At 39.6% G+C, this 20558-nt stretch overlaps 1 protein-coding gene across 5 annotated transcripts in view; it reads left to right on the top strand.

Moving 5' to 3' along the window:
- Nucleotides 1–20558, top strand: part of anks1b (ankyrin repeat and sterile alpha motif domain containing 1B) — a 262310-nt gene that overhangs the window by 80993 nt on the left and 160759 nt on the right. For 4 of the 5 annotated variants that reach the window (XM_031758546.2, XM_039600939.1, XM_031758542.2 and 1 more), the window contains 3 exons: nucleotides 7145–7297; nucleotides 10077–10220; nucleotides 18634–18709. In XM_031758546.2, the coding sequence (XP_031614406.2) occupies nucleotides 7145–7297; nucleotides 10077–10220; nucleotides 18634–18709 (373 nt within the window). Of the gene's footprint in view, nucleotides 1–7144; nucleotides 7298–10076; nucleotides 10221–16441; nucleotides 16462–18633; nucleotides 18710–20558 lie in introns of those variants that run through there. The other variant, XM_031758561.2, reaches the window with a different exon arrangement.

The raw sequence follows: 20558 nt of genomic DNA, 5'->3' as shown, positions 1-20558 counted from the left end.
ACTCCTGGCACCATTTACCTCAAAATGTGTTCAGTTGAGTGCTTTTATTTTGGATTTAAATCACAGTGTCTGCAGCTGATGCTGCTGTGAATCCTGTGGAAAACCCCACAGGATTGTGCGAACGAGTGTGTTTCTTGGCAAAGTGTCTGTGATCAGTCAGTCTGCTGCTGTGGGTACTGCAGTCTATTCTGACTCGCTTCTTATCTTTGTTGTTTCTGATCTGGTCTCATCTTCTCTGTTGGTTTTTGCAATCACTCCACTTGTCCTCACGTGTGTTATTAAGTTATTATGTTCACAGTTATTATGGCTCATTTTGTAGAAATTAGTTTCCATACCCAGTTTGACCTATTTAGTGCACAAAAAGGAGTTAAAGAAACAGAAACCACCTATTATCTCTCTCTTATTGTCCTTCAGTCTACCTCTCAGCTCCTACAATATGTTCTTCTGTCTGGATAACAGACTTTATCCACATTTCTCTTTAAAAAGAATTGTTACAGCTGTTGAGTAGGGGTGCAATATATCACTGTAACAATATATTGTTATTTTATTTTGTGATCCAATTATTAATATGCTCTGTAAACAGATTCCCTCAGCAATTTGATTCATCTGATTTCAATGTTCATAGGCTTGTTCAAAAGGAGACATATGTGGACTAAATGCTGGCCAAGGAAGTGTCTGGATATGCTTATGATCTGGAAAGGCCTGTGCAATTGAAACAGCCGGGTATAGGTTTTAACACCTCATCTCTGTACCTCTGTAAGGTCAGATTTTCATCAAGAACAATCAGATCAGAGACGGTGCTCTCATTAACTAGCAAGGCTGCTCCAATAGCTTAGACATGCCTGCCAGCATCCAGCATGCTAATATCCCGACCTCAGTCAGCTTCAGTCAGTCATGGCGGTGAGTGTTGTGCATACGCCTTTTCTGGGTCGAAGCATTGGTTTTGAATTGGTGTTCAGTACACAAATTGTCAATCTCATCACTGACTAAAACCAATCACCCAGAACCGAAAACAGCTCACACACAGATTTTAATGATGCACTGAGAACTACAAAGATTGAAAATGTATTTCACTTTAACTTAAAAAATTGTCGTTCTTTTTCTTTATTTGCTTCCTTTCGTTATTTGTTTCCCTACACCACCACATTTCGAATATGTTGCTACTAGACACCAAATCTTTCTAGAAAAGTCAAATTGAAATTCTTAGACGATGTAATTTTTTTGGAACGAACTTGCATGAAAATACTTTTTCCCCCATTTTAAAGCTTTTATTATCGTTATGACCATTTGACTTATTTGAGTAGTTTCATGGTAAATGCACACATCATGTATAGGAACCAGTGTTGGAAGTTTTAACCTCCTATCTTTGAAATTGGTCTCTGTTTGGTAGTGCAGGCCATACTATCAAACTTTCAAGCAAATTCAAACTCTCAGAATTTTGAATGTTGAGCTTCAGCTACACTTTTGAAGCACCATATTCCTGAAGTCATTGTAGCAGATATTCGGCCTAAAACATTTGAATCACATAGCTCAAGTAGTTCTCTTTTTATATAGCTGTTTGAAAATGGCTCCACAAAAAACCCTGCAGAGTAAAGCCTTGAAAATGTCCCTGACTTCAACACAAAATTATTTTTTTTTTTAATGAGCAACTAATAACAGCAGAGATCTGAAATTTCAGCGTTTTCCTATCAAGAAGTGTATCGTCCGAGATGGTCAGGCTGTGGAAGCATTTGGTTGGAAGACACTGAATGACCCATCAGCCCTAAAATCATATCTTAACCTTCAAAAATATCTTTTTTTTCCTTTTTCGTTGGTTTCCTGTGACAAATGACTTAAACCGCTCGCTTGTTTTTTAAGTTATTAATTTGGACAGCTCGTAAATATAATCTAAAAGCTGTTTGTCTTTATTTTTCAAAACACAAACATGAGCCCCTCCATTTGGTGCGTTTAGGTGCCATCTGTAAATTTAAGCTTCAAAAGACATGAGCTACACTCTCCCTGAACAGGCACTGCACAAGTTCTAATAACAGAAGATAAGAGGGAGTAGCAGAGAGATTCACTTTGTATGCCTCGCCTTTTTTCATTCTTCATTTACCCCGCTCTCCCCGGGCGGCGCGCTGAGCTGCTTGGATTATGTGATGCTGTAACATAGACGGAGCTCATCCTGCATATCAGTCCATCAGCATTAACGCAGTGCATGTTCAAACAAATACCTCTGCTCTTCCTCCGCTGTGGTTTCATTTCAGCCCTGGCCTGTCTGATAAGGCTTGCTTATTTGCATGGATGTAGCTCTTTGGTCCCAGGGAGATGAACTGCGAGAGCACTGATAGAGTGCACCATGGGAAGTGAGTGTGTGTGTATGTGTGTAGGTATCATTCTGTGAGCAAAAGTTGATTCTTTGTGTCCTTCACTTAAAGAATGCAGAAGATGCAAAACGTATAATCAATATATATGAGAATACATCCTTCTTTAAAGAGTAATAAAACCTTACAGCTGTCATGGTAGAGTGAGCTTTATCAAGCCAGTGCTTCATTACTGTGTGAGCATTAATATCAGCTGCATATGCTGCTGAAAGAAAGGCTGTGACACCCATTTGTATGGGCATGATGCGGCATTAGTAGACGGCTGTTGCTCAGAGCCCAATCAGCAACAATGCACTTGAGTGCTAGATGGTATCTGAAAGCTGTCAGAGCAGCGTAATAGGAATATATGGCCACTCTGAGAACACAGAGGCAGGATCTTTTATTCTCCGCCTCCTGCTCTCTCGCCACCTCTCGGGCTCTGTCGCTCTTGTCACTCCGTGTCTCTGCTCATGTCTTAGTTACTCTTCTTTCTGTCAGGAAATTGCATTTTTCCTATCTTAAGCAGCGTGCGTGAGGCACGGCGGTTTGGACTGACAAAGCTTTATTGTCCATTTAAGGCTGCAGAGACGGAATAGGCCACAGGCAGCAGCACCAACGTCTGCAGTCTTCACCCCAGTGGTTATCACATCCATGTCATCAGTGTGTGACGCTGCTTCTTCATTACTTTCTGATGCTTGTTTTGTGTTGAAGATGTCATCCTTATCACTTATCACAACTCATAACTCACTACCCTGTTTGGTTTTCTTGAAAATAAACAAACGTATACTAACCAGACACTTTATTAGGTCCACTTGGATAGTACTGGGTTGGAACCCCATTTACCATCAGAATGGCCTTAATTCTTAATGGCATAGATTCAGCAAAGTGCTTTTTTTGGGTAGATGGTTACACTGTGGTTGGACGTGGTCAACAGCAATATTTAAGTAAGCGGGCCCAATGTATACCAAAAAAAGGATCCCTCACAACATTACACCACGACTACCAACATAACTGCTGACACAGGGCAGGATAGATCCAGTTTGGTGTTGTTTACACCAAATTCTGAAATCGACACTCACCAAACGAGGGAATGTTTTTCAGTCTTTTGTGGTATTGGTGAGCCTGTGCACACTGTAGCCTCGATTTCCTCTTCTTGGCTAACAGGAGTGGCACTCGATGTTGTCTTCTGTAGGCCATCATGCTCTTCTGCATGACCTTGGTTGTGATGAGTGGTTATTTGAGTTACTACTGTCTTCTTATCAGTTGGAAGCAGTCTGGTAATTCTCCTCTGACCTCAGAAATCAACATGGCATGACTGCCCATAGAGCTGTGTACTTTCTGTCTTTTAGACCAGTCTATGTAAACTCTAGAGAAGGCTGTCATGGTTAAATACATTGAGTTACTCCTTGTGTGATTGGCTGATTAGATATTTGTGTCAATGAGCACTAACAAAGTGGCTGGTGAGTATAAAGTTTACACAATCCACCTTTTAAATTCTAACACATTCACTCACCATTTGCAGAAGTTGGTATTCCAGTATTGGACACTGAGATGTTCCAATAATAAAGTATTCTGTGGAGGAGAGTGCCACCACTCTCTCACCTTTACAGTTTAAAGTCATGTTGTGTTTGATCTCTAATGAAAGAATGGCTCGGTCTCCAGACGTTGCTTTGTCATTGGACACTTAATAATCTCGGGACCAAATGATTGTGCTGCATTTTTGGTTATTTGGGACTTGGTAGAAGTTTATGAAGTCAGGATATGCAGTTGATTAGATAAGCTGAAACTCAAATTATCCATCAGGGAGACTGAGTCACTCCAAGTTGAATATTCACACAGTAACCAAGCAAATGGAGTTTATTAAATGCAACTCAGGCACCAATTATACCAGTAAATTGTAATGAATGTGAATTACAGAGCGCCTGAGTGTGTGATTATTGTTCTTACAGTACAGTGGATCTGCAATCAGACCTGCTCTGGAAGGTTCCACTCAGCCATGAATGGAGGGGTGTGAAGTCCACTGGGGAAAATGCATGGATCTGATTGGCTGAGGAGAAGGGAAAGCTCTAAATCACATAGTGATGTTCTTTTGCTGCTACAGCGTGTGCGTGTGTGTCTTCACAAGGTTTTCTTACCCTCTGTTATTCGCAGATACAGTATCTCTTCATCTCTCTCTCATACACTTCTCAGAGGCATAAATGAAAGTATAGAAAGCCATGAGAGGGAGGCGAGAGCGGGGGTGACTCTGGCTCTGGGGAGCAAGTGAGTTAGAAAAAGGCACGAGATGAGATCTGAGCAGTGGAGTGTGGCCGTTGTGTTTTGGACTTTCATCATGGAAATATTAGAGGTGAACTGGATGATGAAGACATTTAATGAAATAATGTAAGAAGACAGGGAAATATCAATTACAAAAATGATAACACAACAGTTATTATTATTTCATGTTTGGAGTGTGTTGTTTTCAACTGGTTATATAAAAAGCTGGTTTTTAAAGAACATCTTGATAATCACGCTTGATTGCCTTTTCATGTTACAACATTCTTTCGCGTTTTGTTTGCCTTTCTCTGTCCAATCAGCAGCCAGTGACATTTCTGTCTCATTGATTTAATTTAAAACGGAAGTTCGAGTCATTATTTCTAAGGGCTTTGAGCTGTGTTTGCAGTTATTTAAGAAGTATAGTTCACTTGCTTTTTATTAATTGTACTTACTGCAGTAAAGCATGTTGGAGCTACACTCTATGTTTGATATTATAAACAGAAACCTAAATGCAGGTCACTTTGCATGCACAGTTCATATATCTGAAATATATGGGAGCCAGATTAGTCATTGTTTAGTAAATGAGTCCTATTTTTACCCAGGGATCCCTAAGGGACTACCAAGGGTTCAGGGTCTGACAGGGGCCCCTAAACAGCAAGGAAACGGCCACATTCTCCCAGAACAGAACACATGAGAAACTCCAGTGATCCCATGGTTGAAGTGTTGAAAAGGACACTGTCTGGTGTAAATGAACCTGCATCCCTATGTGTCTGGAGGACTTACAGCTGGCCTCATTTTTTTTCCACCTTTCCAAATGGATCATAAATCAAAATGATTTCTTTCATAGTTCCTAGATAGAAGCTCTTGAAATTTTGAATATATGCCTGTTTGCATGTGAGGACTCACCTGTAGTGATGAACTTTACATATGTTTAATTGCTTTTCTATTTTTTTTTCTATTTTTTTGGTTGTATGGCACCCATATTTTATGGTTTAGTCTCAAAAACCCAAATCCTTCATCACCAAGCCAGAGCTAAAAATAACACAATAGCCAGACTTAATCAGGTAGCTGAATAATGTGTAAACAGGCAACAGGACATACTGATGATACTAATGTTTTACAGTATAGTAATGTCAAAATATATATATTTTATCAGATTTTTAATTCAGTTACATTCAAAAGTGTCAAGATAAGCAAAAGTAGACAAAACATAGATACATTTGTATGCTGTAGTGAGATAAAAGCAAATTATTATTATTATTTTTTGTGTGTGTGTTATCTGCTGATATTATTTTTCCTGATTCTGATTTCGCAGCATATGCGAAAACTTTTTTTTCAATGCAAACCATTGTTTTCATAACGGAGATGATTAAACTTGACAGTTTCCCACAAACTGCAGTAAGTTACAGGATCTTCTCTGACTTAAACTGTAAACAGTGATCTGCTGCTGGAAAGAGGTACAAATGTTGAACTAACAGTAAGTTGCTGTTCACCCACCTTTACCTCACATATTTAATCTTGTCAAACAAAAGCAGGTGCAGCAGACTTATATACCAAAACAAAATGTCAGCTACTGTCAGATACATTTTCCAGTGCGATAATAAATTTAACAGAAAAAGGGACATTGATGCTTTTTATATAATATTTCTCGTAACTGCTCATACCGAGGCTACTGGCTTGTGGCGGGCCCTTGCCAGTCATGAGCCCGGGTTGAGAACACTGGAAGTCGGCTGATTTTGGTCCCTACCCAGTCAATCAGTGCAATTCTAAAAATCAAGACTGGAATTCCAAACATTCAATTTTAACATATTACTTGCTCTTGACAGGAATGTTCAGGAATCCAGAACAAACAAACAAACAAAAAGCTTGCACAGTGTTATCTAAGAACCCTCAATATTTTGAGGTGAGAAATGTGATGCATTAAGGATTTTTTAAATGTGTATTAACAGTGGAGCTTGATTAATTGGCAGTGAGGTGATATAAAGCTAAAAACATCCAAGTACATAACAGCGTATAATGAAGTATTTAATCATTCGAAGGCACAGTGGGTTACCGTTGCTTCTGTTACACAGACAGGACACCATAGATTTCTCCTAGCAGGTCTCTCAATCCTGATAGCCTTTTGGAATTTGTACATGCAGAATGATATACCACTTGAGATATGTGTTTCATATGTGTAGCAGAAATCTCTGCAGTGAAATGTAGCTTCCCCATATCACTGGGCCAATAAATAAAGCTAACTGCTCCTTCCTCCTCCTTCCTCTCTTCCTTTATATCTCAATCATTTCACCCACATTTGCCCTACTTATAAATCACCACCTTCTTGTATCTTATATTGCCATCAAACTTACATTCCATTTTCCTAACCTTATCTCTCTTAAAATTTCATCACCTTTCTTATCACTTCCATACATCTCGCCATGTTTCTATGGCTCACTTCACTTCATGTCTCTGACTCTTTATTATTCCAATAATTCCTAAGTTCACTACCCCCCACCTTCCCTCAACTTCACTCTTTTCAATATTTTTTCCCTGTTCTTCCACAGAACCATGAGAAGGAAACTGCACTCCACTGTGCAGCCCAGTATGGACACTCTGAGGTGGTTTCAGTACTGCTGCAGGAGCTGACTGACCCCACCATGAGAAACAGCCGACAGGAGACTCCTCTAGACTTGGCAGCACTGTACGGCCGACTGCAGGTCTGTGAGAATATCTGATCAATGAAAACATCATTACTTGATGCTAAGAAAAACGAGAAGGGAAGCACTAGTTTTAGTTTGAGCCAATAAGCCAACTCAGTGCATTTAGCCACGTAGCAAGACGACCTGCTGAAGTTCAAACTGAGCATCAGAAGTGATTTTAAAGTCTTTGAATGTGACGTGGTTGTTGGTGCCTGATGGGCTGGTCTGAGTATTTCAGAAACTGCTGATCTGCTGGGATTTTCCAGCACAACCCCCTCCAGAGTAGAAAAGGAGAAAATATCTAGTGAGCAGCAGTTCTGGGTTAAAATGTCTTGTTGATGTCAGAGGTAAGGAATGTTTCCTTCACCGTGTTGAATCGGTGCGTTGAAGAGTTACTGCAGTTCTGAGGACAAAAGGGTGTCCAACTCAGTACCAGCAAGATGTAACTAATAAAGTGGCTGATGAGTGTAATTTGAGAATAAAAGATTTCAAAGAGAAAGGGATTTTTTTAATCCAACATACAATACAAGACAGTTGGAACTGTTAGATAGAAAAGATCTATTTATCTGTCTGTCTATATATATATATATATATATATAAGTGTGTGTGTATGTATGTAGGTGTGTCTATAAAATATAGACATAAATGGTTAAAACGTCATCACCTTGACTTCCCAGCACTTTAATATTTACTTAACGGATGCATCTTCTCCTGAATAATGAGCATGCAAGGGCTTGAAGTCAAAACAGATATAAAAGAATACCTCAACCTGTTTAGGTTTTGACCTTTTCTACATCGGAGAAGCTTTAATTTCCATAAAAGCCGCTCCATATAGAGGACTTAGGTGGCATTCCATGCATAAGAATGTGATACAAACATCTGCTACAGTCCACACGAGGAAAAGGGCTCCCTAATCAGTTTAATTTGCAATTAAAATTGAATTGAAACTCCAATGACATTAATAAAAAAATTTCAAAGTGACAAAATGGGTAAAAAAAAATAATTAGCTAAGCTTTTAATGTAGCTGACAGGAGGCACAAATCCTCTGCAATTTGGAGTGAAGAATAAATTAGCTGCATTTTATTTACAGAGTACTTTGCTCGAAAGGCAGCAGAAGGGATCGCAATTAAAAGAAAGCGCGGTTAAATGCAGGTATTTGTTCTTGTAAAGATTTTTGAAGAGCATCCTCTCCCCCAAAGATACACACTGGTTTCTCAGTCTAGGTGATGCTTTTGTCGATATACTGGTTAGGAGGCTGATATGGGGATGATTTACTGTACTTTAACCTCTTCATGCACTGTGTATCCTGTCCAAGCTCCTCGCTGGCAGGTAAGAGGAAGCAGCAGGTGAAGAATTAACAGGGCAAAGGAATCAGACCTTCCATACCCGCAAATTAAATTTAACTGATACATATGTGTTGGGGGAAAAAACCCTCAAATATTGTCTTTACTCCATAGAAAGGCAGACACAAAGAAGTGCGACAAAAATGTGACAAAAAGCGTGCACATGCGAGCGCAATCCCACACAGAGGCGTGTGCTACAAGTGCTTGCTGACGTTCAAATGCAATCACACATTCTTTCTGCTAAGGTAGTGAGTAATTGCAGTCAAGTCATACACGTTTGTCTGAGTGAATGAATAATTTATAAAGGCAGCACGGTAGTTCTCTCTCCTCTCCTTTCTCTGCATAATAATGAAGGGAAATCCCTGTGGTGGAAGCTCCTGCTGCATGGAGATCTAACTAACACAGGGCAAAAGTTTACTACACACACACACACACACACACATGCATGCACACGCACGCGCAAAGATGCACATTAAAGGGAGGAAGCTTTCGAGAGAACTGCCTGTTGGCGAGCTGAGTTATTAAACAAACGTCATTCACTATCACTTAAAAGCACAGGAGCCTCTTACCACAGAATATTGGCGTTTTTGACAGGAGTTTTAAAGGATATTGTCTTTCACGATTGGTTGAAAAAATTAAAAATAGCTGCTGATTATCAATCTTCAGTGTTTGCTTAGCATCCCACTTAGTCAAGCAGCTCAGGAACTGCAAGCTTGAATTTATGATTTTGAATTTTGCAAGGAAATTTTACAGAAAGTTTGATGATACTAAAGCAGACTTCTCATTTCTGGACTGTTGATTTTGGCCTCTAAAATGACAGCTGCTGGTAGCAGGTTTAAACAACTAATAGAATATTTTAAATTTGTGACTTGTTTTTAAGGAAGAAACTTATAAAGTAGTCCAAAGTACAAGTATTAACACACTTTAAGTCATAGGCTGGTTCTGGACAGCATCACTAATTCATCGTCAAGCATCCTCTCCAGTTGATGATCCACTGATGAATGGATGATGTGAAACCAAGGTGCATGATTGGATGGGGCATGAGTGTTTCTGCAGACTGGTTTGTCTATTAATATTTCACAAACTACGGATCTACCGGGCTTTTCCCACTCAATCATCTGTATGGTTTACAGAGAAAAGACCTGTATGTGCTGTGATATTGTTTTAAATCACCACACCCAACCACACAAGCACGATGTGCGCTAATTGTGGATGACAAATAATATAATTGCTTTATTTATTTATTAATCAAAGGTCCAAGGCAGCTGCTTGGGATTTTAATCCTGCTAACATGGCTACAAAATGAAGCAAGGCCTTCCTTTGACCTTCACTTTGAAATTTGTGTTTGGTGTAATTTAGCTTTTAGCAGGTGTAAGAAGGTGACAAGTGGCCTAGTTTCCTTATATGTTTGCTGTTTTTGTCACTAACGTGTGGCTGTGTGTTTTTGTGGCCAGGTGGTGCGCATGTTGGTGAGTGCCCACCCCAACCTCATGACCAGTCACACTCGGCTACACACTCCGCTTCACCTGGCTGCCCGCAACGGACACCACAGCACCATCCAGACTCTGCTTGAGGCCGGCATGGACGTAAACTGCGTGGTAAGAAGGCACCACCACATTCCTTTTTAAACCTAATCTGCTGAATTTGTTGTACGCTGTTAAAATGGACAGCTGGACACACTTTGGGATTAATGAATTTTAATGAGTCGCTAAACAATAACAGCGCCTTCTTATTGTGGTCCAGTCAGTAAGAAAATGAGAAATCTTGTACTTTAGAGGTGTTTACTTTGAAAGTGATATATATTTACAGCAACTGAAACATTTAAGACAAGATATGTTTGCCAGGTAGGTACTTGAATTTAACATTTTGTTCCTATTATCTGATATAGATTGGATTAAAATAAAAAACATTTTTTTACAAAACTTGAAAAATTATTTATCTTTTTGCTAAATCTTTCAAAATAACCTTCCTCCTGTCATCTTGCAGTTTTCTGATTTAATAAAAGAAAATAGTTGATTTTATTTTTACATATGCAGATGACCACATGCATGGATGCTGGGAAGATTCTTCTTTTGAATCTATGTGCTTCCTTCATCTGTGTGTATGTATCAGAGAACATATACTGTATGTATATTTATGTGGTACATGGCTCCTATGGTTTGGTGGTGGGGAAGGATGAATAATTAATTGGGAGAACAGACTGTAAGAGCAGGAGAAAGAGGACAGGGTGTGTAAAAGGAGGGCCCTCCTTTTACACACCTCTTTATATTTTCATTAGAGGAAAGGAAAACGCGGTGTCGGTTACAGTATGTGGAGCTTCATCACTGCTCGGTTTCTGATGTGATGTTTGGACCTCTCCTCTCACCTTTATATTTTGTCTTTTTGTGTATTCTGAGTTGTCTGGGCGATTCAAATACAACTTAGTCCCGACCCTTTCTGGACCATTTGCTTTTGTGAAGTCTTGTCAAAATGCAGCCACGCTTTGCTGATTTCTTGAGCACTGTTGTCTTTCTCTGGAGAAAAGCGGAACTGTTTGACCTTCACTTGTGTTAAATGTGGAAATATAGCCCTTTACTGTATTAACGGGTCTCTTTGGACTTATTACTGGATTGCTCACACCACAAGCTTTATTTTGACCCGGCACAGAAAAACACCACAGCTGATCATTGGCTTAGTGGGCTTGTTAGTTTTTTATCTGGACAGATCATCAATGTGTACCAATAATGGCGCTGTTACTTCAAAATATAAAACCGCTTGTGATTCTCACATCTCACAGCTTATTATAAGGTCATCACTCATTATATGCTGGTTTGGGGTGTCTAATGTGCAAGCCATTGTGACAGAAGTTGTGTAGTTTAGAACCAGGTTAAATTCATTATTCATTAAAACAGCTGGTAAACAGTTGTATTTGTTCTAAAGTCCTGCAAAGTCAGCATTAATGGGGTTGTTTTTTTGAGGAGAGAACGTGGACTGAAGACGAGGCTCAGGATTTGTTCTATGTTCCAAGCCGTGCTTATGGATGACTGAAAGAATGAAATTACGCACACTTTGCAGCTAAAGTTCATTTCCCTTTTACAATGTGTAGTTTAGAACAAGACTTATGAGATTTTTGGCGGAGATTACATTAACCAGGAGTTGCTCTTTTGTATGGAAAGGAGCCAGCTGAGGTGGTTCGGGCAGCAGCTCAGGATGCCTCTTGAGTACCTTTTGGAGTCTTTCCAGGTGTGGCCAGCTGTTAAGAGACCCCAGGGTAGACCCAGAGCTCACTGCATGCGCTTTATCTTAAATGGCATGGAGGTCTTTGGATGCCTGAGGAGGAGTGCTGATGCTTATTCTGCTGCCAATATCACCTGACCGGAGATGAACATCAAACACTGTATGGATATAATTTACTGGGGTTAGCCACTTTTAAGTCCATACTTTGTATTTCTATGTTTTATTAAACAAATTCACTTTTTTAAAATTCAACATTTTCACCAGAAATATTACTTCACTGCAAACAATGTCCAGGTACGAGCTTTTAAACAAGACAGGGGTCTAAACAGGTATGTGAAACTCATTTTACATTATATGGCATATAGAGCCCACTTGGATCTTACGTAGGCTGTACTAGTGAAATGCCACTTTTCTGTCAGTGTCAGTAACTACACATTTCATCTCTGAGGTGTCTTAAAATAAGAAAGAAACATGCAATTTCAATAATACATCTCAGTTTTTCTACATGAAAAAGAAATGCTGATTTACTAAATGAATGTTTAGTATTAATAAAACGTAAAGTTTTTATTTTAAAAAGCTCAAAATTCTGTTTTACAGTGTTGGACGTTGTTGTTTCATGCTTCTTTACTGGAGTTGGTTCTGTTGGATTGAAGGATTGAAGCCGAAAAGCAGCTCCAGGAGTTTCAGAGCTCAGTCAGAATCTAAAGCCCCCTAAAGCTGCTGATTCTTAATCAAGGGACATTTCAGCTTAGAAGCTATAGAAACAGGGATCGATCAGAGTTTGTACACACATACGACAAAACAATCCATCAAAGCCTTTATAGGAAATGTCCTTCAGTGCCCCGGAAGCTTTTATGGATCTGAAATGTGTAGCTGCTGCTATGTGGATCTGAGAGACTCTAGAAGTTAACTTCTGCTGGTGCCAAAATCTGATCTGACTCTATGTTCATTCACTGCTGAGACATATGGCGTAACAGATGCTACGTTCTCCCTTTTTTTTGGCTGTGTAAAGTACAGTTTATATACAGTATAAATAGCATGTGGATGGAGGAGGGTCTGCGACTACAAAACAAATCTGAGCTTTTTGTCGTAATGCGACAGCGTCCATTAGAATGTGTAGCAAAGAAGAATTTGGTGGGCACGGACGTGGATGTGTGTCTGTGTGGATTCCATATCTGGAAGGACGAAAACAGTTTGACCTCTTGGATATGAGAATCACTGTGAGGCTCTCACAGTGAGGATATGCATGACTCAGTGGCACTGCACCTATCTTCTCTGCCTTCTGTCCTTGTTACACGCTGCGGTGTCTGTTTATGCCCGAATGTGTGCATGCCTGCTCAGATCTGAAGAGGAGGGCTGTGTTTCTCTGCAGGGATTTGGCCTGAGGCTCCATGTGTCTAGAGAAGATGAACACTACACGCCTTTGATTTGCCTCATCTCCCCCACTATTCACACTTCTGCAAATCCTCCGCTCTCCCCTTTTCTTACTTTTCCTCTCTACCTACTGATCAAGAGCACTGCAAGTCTGATATCTCAAATCTTCTCCTCAGTTTACCCTTGACTTTTGCTCTGCTCGTGTCTGTTGTTGAAAATAATGCAGAGGCATCGAGTTCTCTTTTGCTCTATTAGCTATCATTATCATACGTTGGATGATAATTTGAGAGTAGCTGTTGCACATTTGGCGAGTAAAATTGGCTCTTTGGTTGGTTAAACTTGATGGTCAATTAGAGTGAGCCTACACATGTCACCTGACCTGGAACAGGGGTCAAACACTGCTCGACTGTAATGGTAGGCATTTCTGTTAAAATGGGGTTTTCATTTAATCTTCATGTTGCACGGTAATTGGACTCTCCTGGTTTTACTCATAGACTGCACGTAAAAGATGGATATAGCAATAATGATTCCACAGCATTGGCTACACTTTTCAGACCTGACTCCCTTTAATATACAGTTTTTGTTTTTGTAAAAGCCCCATGTGGCTGTTTGCATTTGATGTTCAGTTGCAATAACATCAGGTAAACAAGCAGACTTAATGGCTTCCCTGAAGAGCAAAGGCTTTTTTAATGCCACTTAGGTGAGAAACACAGCAAGTGTCGAGTTGTCCTCTTTTCCCCACCTGCTTTCCGCTCTTCTCCATTTCCCCTCCTCTTGCCTCGCTCGTTCTTTCTCTCTGTATTTTCTGCAAGGCCGCACTGTCAGGACTGTACTATAATGTTGACGGTGCAGAGTGGATGCTGTGGGTGACTCACAGATGGCATTCCAAGAATGGAAAGCAAATTGTGCATGTGTGTGTGTAAAAGAGAGAGCGTGTGTGTGTACAGGTCAGTAATTGGAGTCATGCCATATAGGTCTGTGTGAGTGAGAATGAATAATTTATACAAGCAGCGCACTTTCTCTCTTTTCTCCTCTCTCTTTCTCTTGCTCTCACACACTCTTTCATCCTCTGTCTGTTCCCATAATAATGAGGGGAAATCCCTACAGTATGTAGGGAACGCGCCACTGACTGACCTATAGCCAACACGGGGCAAAAGTTTAGTACAGATTAGAGATGGACCGATCCGATATTACGTATCGGTATCGGTCCGATACTGACCTAAATTACTGGATCGGATATCGGCGAAAAATAAAAAATGCACTCCGATCCATTAAATATCAAAAAAAGCATCTCACAAAACTTGCAACACGGCGTAACTCGGCTCATAACCGTAGCACGTTGCAGCAGTATGCCTCATGTGATAGAGCGGCTGTGTGTATTTGTAGCCTCGCTACCAAACCAGCATTTCATCTCTGAGGAAGTTATCCCAGAGAGAAGTAAAGCAAGTGTGTAAGTTCATCTCTGAATGTTTGTAAAGCGTTCCCATGTTAAGCTTAACAACCGATATATGGAGCGACTGCCTCTCTCTCTCTCTCTCTCCCTCTCCTGCGCTACTTCAATCGTGAAACTGCTTAATGATCAGCTGATCGGCTTTTCTGTCGGGAGTCCGTCTCTCTTCTTTGTTTTGGCCCACTTCGCGCCAGAAAGAGGAAACCAGCGGCTGAACAACAGCAGCATGTTTAAGCTTGATAAGCTGTTGTTAGAATGTATTTAATATTACTTTCTACACCAGGATCCTTTTCACGTAGCTGACGGCTGGTAACTGTGCAGCGGCGGATCTAGCAAAGTTTAGCCAGGGGGGGCCGATAGGGCATGAACAGGAAAAGGGGCACAATGACATACTTTTCTTTCTTATTCTCATTTAAAATATGTAGCTTTTAATAAATAATTATCTGAATCTTACACCCAAAGTTTTAATCTGATGTAAAATGTATAGAAGTCCATTACTATATATTCTAACTCTTAAGTCTATATACCCTAGTAAGCTATAGTACTTTTTCCTTTGGGAAGGTACCGTCTGTGAATTCTGCAATTCTGTTGAAGAAAGATGTTGAATCTATTTAATTATTCTTGAAAAATAATTTGTTTCTGTGCATTTTTTTCACCCTGCATCAAATTAAAGTTGATTACATCGATTAAGCATCATGAGGTGGAGGGTGGGGGTGGTTCCCTTTTTTTTTTTTTTTTTTTGGGAGTTTGCAACCCTATTAGTTAGGTTGCTTAATATTTCTGCTAAGTACTCTTTAAAATACCAGAATAGGGAGGATGGTGTAGGTTTAAGTTAGGTTTTAAGTTAGGTAAGGTTTATTAGATTGATCAGTGTTGCTGAACTATGAAATATTTTGGGTGCAGTGTATTTTTTACACACAGGTATAACAGAATAGCTTTAGTGTTGTTGTTTATTTAAACTTGAGTATGAACTTATACAAAATGCAGCAAGATATTAAAAAAAACAGTTTTATTGATTAAAAAACACAATATCGGATTCATATCGGTATCGGCAGATATCCAAATTTATGATATCGGTATCGGTATCGGACATAAAAAAGTGGTATCGTGCCATCTCTAGTACAGATACACACATCTTTGTTCACAAACACAGCTGACTGCTATTTCCAACACTGGCTAGCATAAAAATATGCTTTAGGTCATTATTGCCTGCAGTGCAGCTCTTTTGATTAATATAGTCCTATTTTTTTTTTTGTCAAGCATAAGCAAGAGGGATGATGTGAGCATTCACATTCACACATTTACCTCGTCGTCCCATCATGAGCAGTCAGTGCTGCATTTCTGCGTGCTGTCGTTAAACCGATTCATCTGCCTTTCAATTCCAGGAAATTCGGAGTAAGAACTGCCTTCCTTGTTTCCTCATGACATCACTGCATAATCGCTATGGGAAACAGGACAGGAAGTGGTAAAGGAGGTTCAGGAGGGCAAGATGTGTGTACTAGAATAGGGGGTGGATCTCTTCCTGAGATACCACCTCCTCTTTCATGCATGAGGGCAGAGATTTCGTTTTGCAGGGGAGACATCCACATTGTGATAAACTCACAGGCGCTGCAAATTTGACATTTTGTCTGTTTCCACTTTGGATTCACACCTGCGGGATTTTTCCGAGAGATCTGGACCTTTGACCTTTTGAACTTTTAAAAGGCAGAGGAGCTGTCGCATGTGGCATTATAGCTTCATTTTGCCATCAATCCCTTCTATGTGGCGAGGACACCTTTGTGTCAGGGGAAACGGAGAAAGTTGAGTATTCCCTGCAGAAGACGATCACACTGATGTGGTGTAGTGTTGCGTCGAGCAGCATTTCCTGGCAGTGTATGTACCGGCAGATCTGGCTGTCGTCCAGATAATTTGTCTTCATTACGGCTGGGACTTCTATTCAGTCCAGGGTTTCATCTGTGTTGTCAGGAAGCCAGCCATGAAGGATGCAACGTGTTCAGCGTGTGTGTGTGTGTGGCTGCGAGTGTGAGACACGTGTCTTTGTGTATGTTGAAGTCCTTAGTATCCTCGATGGGCTCTATTGCTTCCAGCAACATGCACAGATTAGTATGTTTAATGTTCCAGAAAGACCTTCAGGATCATGATGTCCTGTTAAGCTATAGAGCAGTAACTTCATCAAACTAGTTACAGTGTTTCCCCTATATATACATTCTGTTTTTGGCTTTATTAGTGGGGTGTGTGTGTATAAGTCTCCCCAGCTGCAGCTAATAGTTCTTGCTGAGGTAGGCATAGCAGTAGCAGTTCATTACCTCCTGTTGGTTCTGGTTGGAGTGGCCCTCCAGCTTGCTGCTCATCTCAAGAGCAGAATGAGTCAACTGGACTGCAGGACGTGAGTCTCAAGTAGCTGAATGATGTTGAACATCACTAAAATAGTAATAGTGTCCCTACCTATTGACCTGATCTAGCTTATTTTTGCTAATTATTCTGATTATGTATGGAAACAATTGACTGAAGCAGAAATACAGTGGACATATTCACTGCATGCTATTTGGTAGAGTCCGACCAATGCAGGACCTTTAAGGACAATTTACAAATCTGACATTTTGATCTATCCAGAGTTGACTTTGACACCAAAATTTGAACCAGTTTTAGTCATAATCCTTTGACTTAAAAGTTATTTAGTTTTAGTTAGAATTTAGGCATCTAAATTATTTTAGTTTTAGTCGACTAAATATTATAAGATTATAGTACTACATCAAAGTTGATTAAATATAAAGTGTAAATGGTTGTTGTTTTATTACCCTTGAGAGTTGCTCAACATGGTTTACAAAGCATCCTGTTTTCCTTGGTATCAAATGCAAAACTTATATAAAGCTACGCTTCGCTTCCTCCCAAGCATTGACAATTTGTCGCTTTTTCATGAGAAGCATGGAGAATGGAGCTAGTTGTACTGTATGTGTGTTTCCAACAGCAGAGTGCTTTAATAAATGCCATTACTGATATATTAACAAGCACCAAATATTGGCCAATAATATCGGCCCAATACTGGCCCTCCAATAAATTTTAACTTTAGGTTATTTAAAATAGATTTGACTTTAGTTAAATAAAAAAATCTGTGGGGTTTTGTCAGGAAGGGAATCTGTTATAAAAAGACCCTGTGTGGATGTACTCTAGTGTCTGGCATGTTGATAGTGAATACTGGGTCTTGTTGGCTGTGGGGTGGAGCTTCAGTGGACGAGGCTTTAAGTGCTTGATGGAACTGTTTGGAGGCTGTTTGTTCTCGAGCTGCTTACTTTGCTTACTCTGCCCGCTGGTATGGAAAACATTCCGATGTGTGTGTTTCCACATCCTAGGATATCAGTCATTAGCATCAGCAAAGGATGCTGTAACATAAAAATTCTACACCTAGTGTCTTTAAGTCTAGCTATTTTGGCCCTGCTCACCCTCAGGCTGTGTGATTAAACAACTGTTCTTTATGTTGTTGGACTTTTTAAATGTATCCTTGTCAGAATAATCGTCTCTCTCATCACTGCTGATACGGGATGAGACACTTACTGGCACCATCCCCGTGCTGGTTTCAGTGTGTTGCATCATATCTGTAATATCTCTATTAGTTGGACTGGAGGCTGATACGGGCCAGCGTAGGGTGAGGGAAAGTGGGACGTTTCCACGCAGGCGCCTGCTGCTTGTGTAATGGTTTGAAATCGCTGTGGCCTCGCACCGTTTGGAGGCGAGGGAATGTAACTTGTTTTAATCTCTCTGAATCTCTTTCATTTAACTGCCAGCGAGGGGGGGAAAAAAAAGATTGTATCAAATCAAAATATTGCCTTTTTGCTCCCTTTTAATCCCAGTTCCCTTTTATTTTTTTGTAACACCTCTTGTGCTTTCTGGTTTTGATGTCGATTTTTGTCTCAAGTTTCAATTGTTGAAGTGACTTAATATTAATAAACAAATGCTATCTCTGTCTCTTGTAGACCGAGAATGGCAGTGCCCTCCATGAGGCAGCTCTCTTTGGGAAGATGGATGTTGTTCGCCTTCTGCTTGACTCAGGTGGGTCTATAAATATACCCCGGCTAAACAAAAACTGTGCGTGTTTCCTTATATGTGTGTTTCCCTTGTTTCTCCCTTCTTTTCAACCTGTGGCTAGATGTTTGGAATTTTTTTGTTTTGTTGTGTTTTCCCTCTCCTTCCCTAAATTGTGAATCAATTTGCCCTCAGGTGAACTCCAAACATCTGTTTGCTACATTCTTCCTCACTTCAAGCTTTGTTATTGTTTTGTCCAGTTTCTCTGCAACTGCATAATTAGGATGTGTTGTCTTATGTCATCTTATGCGATAACTGAAAAAGATTCCCGAAGGTAGAACAGCTCCTGTCTTAACTAGTAGCTCGAAGTCATGTGTGTATAGTTAGTTCTTTTACTAAAACAGCCTGGACACTGTTGTCCTTCTGACATCATTGCCATCCTCCACCCACTTTTCTTCAGCACTTCCTGTTTCCTACAGGATTTCCTCTGGGTGGCCATGTTCCTTTTGCCTTGATTTTATTAACATCCTGGATCAAAGGAGGGCTGTACTTGTCAGAGTCACTGAGCTCTAACCCGATATAGCTAAAAATATTGCCTGTCGGTAGGTGGGTTTACTGTAGAGGTGTAGGATGGACCTCTATGCCTACGCGTAGAGAATGGCTTGTTGGTGTAACTGCTTTATCAAGTAAGCATCAGTCATTTTTTGACCAAAGAAATGACCTTTAGTATCACAGAAAAGGATCATGTGACATTCAAGTTGAGTAGGTAAATGTGATTTTTTTTTTTTTTTTTTTTTTTTTTTCCTTATATATATAGTCAGTTGTTCTGATAGCACTCTCATGTTTGCACGGTAAATATGTAAATAATGTGCTGTTCATTATAGCCAAGCATCCCACTTTGTTCTCATCTGTCCAAAGGACATTTTTTGAAGGTTTGTTCAGATGTAGTTTTGCAAATTTAATCTACCAGGTTGTTTATTTAGTTATTTATTTTTTTCTGAGAAGCGGCTGTTCTCTAAGTATTCCCTCCAAACAGCCCATACTCATTCAGTCCTTTTCTAATTGTGCTGTCATGAACTTTAATATTTGACATTAACTGAAGCTTGTGGAATCTGAGATATAGGTCTTGGGTTATTTTTGTACTTTCCCTGAGCATTGCAGCGTCTGAGCTTGGCGGGACCTCCAGTCATTAGAGTGTCTGCTACTTTCTGGTCTGCTATTTACTGACCGATCAAAAAAAGGCTAAAAAATAGAAAGTTAAGAACAACTAAATAAAAACTGGATGCGATTAAACAGTAAGCTAAGTTTAGCATAACTCTGGGACGTGACGAACATTAAACCGCAAACTGTTATTGTTATAATACATTTCTCTTTTAAACAAATTTGTCATTTTTGATAAATAAAAAGTTCAACATATTTTGAACTTTTAGACAAAGCCAGGCAAGCTGTTTTCTTTTCTTTATTCTATTTTTTGTAATTACCATGCTAAGCTAGGCTAAGAGTTACTTGCTTTCATAAAACATTGTTCATTTATTTATTGGAAATTTATCACCTGCTTTTTTCCTTTAAACTCATTACAAATGGGTTTTTTGCTTCATGTCGTTTGATTTAAAAAAAATACATTAAACATCTTTATTTGATTTCTTTAAAGGGTTTTTTTTTTGTCAAGTTTTGAACAGAGCTGTTAGGTGTTTTTTTTTTTTTTTTTCATGTCTCTAATTATTGTAGTTTGTAGCTTTAGCTCTGAGTGACATCTCCTCTCGTTCTCTTTTGTAAAATACATCTACAGTTCCTTTAAGCACTAATCACATTACAGACTTCATTGATAAATATACAAACCACATGAAAAAAAAAAAGGAGGAAAAAGAGAAACCTG

Source organism: Oreochromis aureus, linkage group 17, assembly GCF_013358895.1.
Source record: "Oreochromis aureus strain Israel breed Guangdong linkage group 17, ZZ_aureus, whole genome shotgun sequence".
Taxonomy (NCBI): domain Eukaryota; kingdom Metazoa; phylum Chordata; class Actinopteri; order Cichliformes; family Cichlidae; genus Oreochromis; species Oreochromis aureus.
This window is presented reverse-complemented; position numbering and strand designations above follow the sequence as displayed.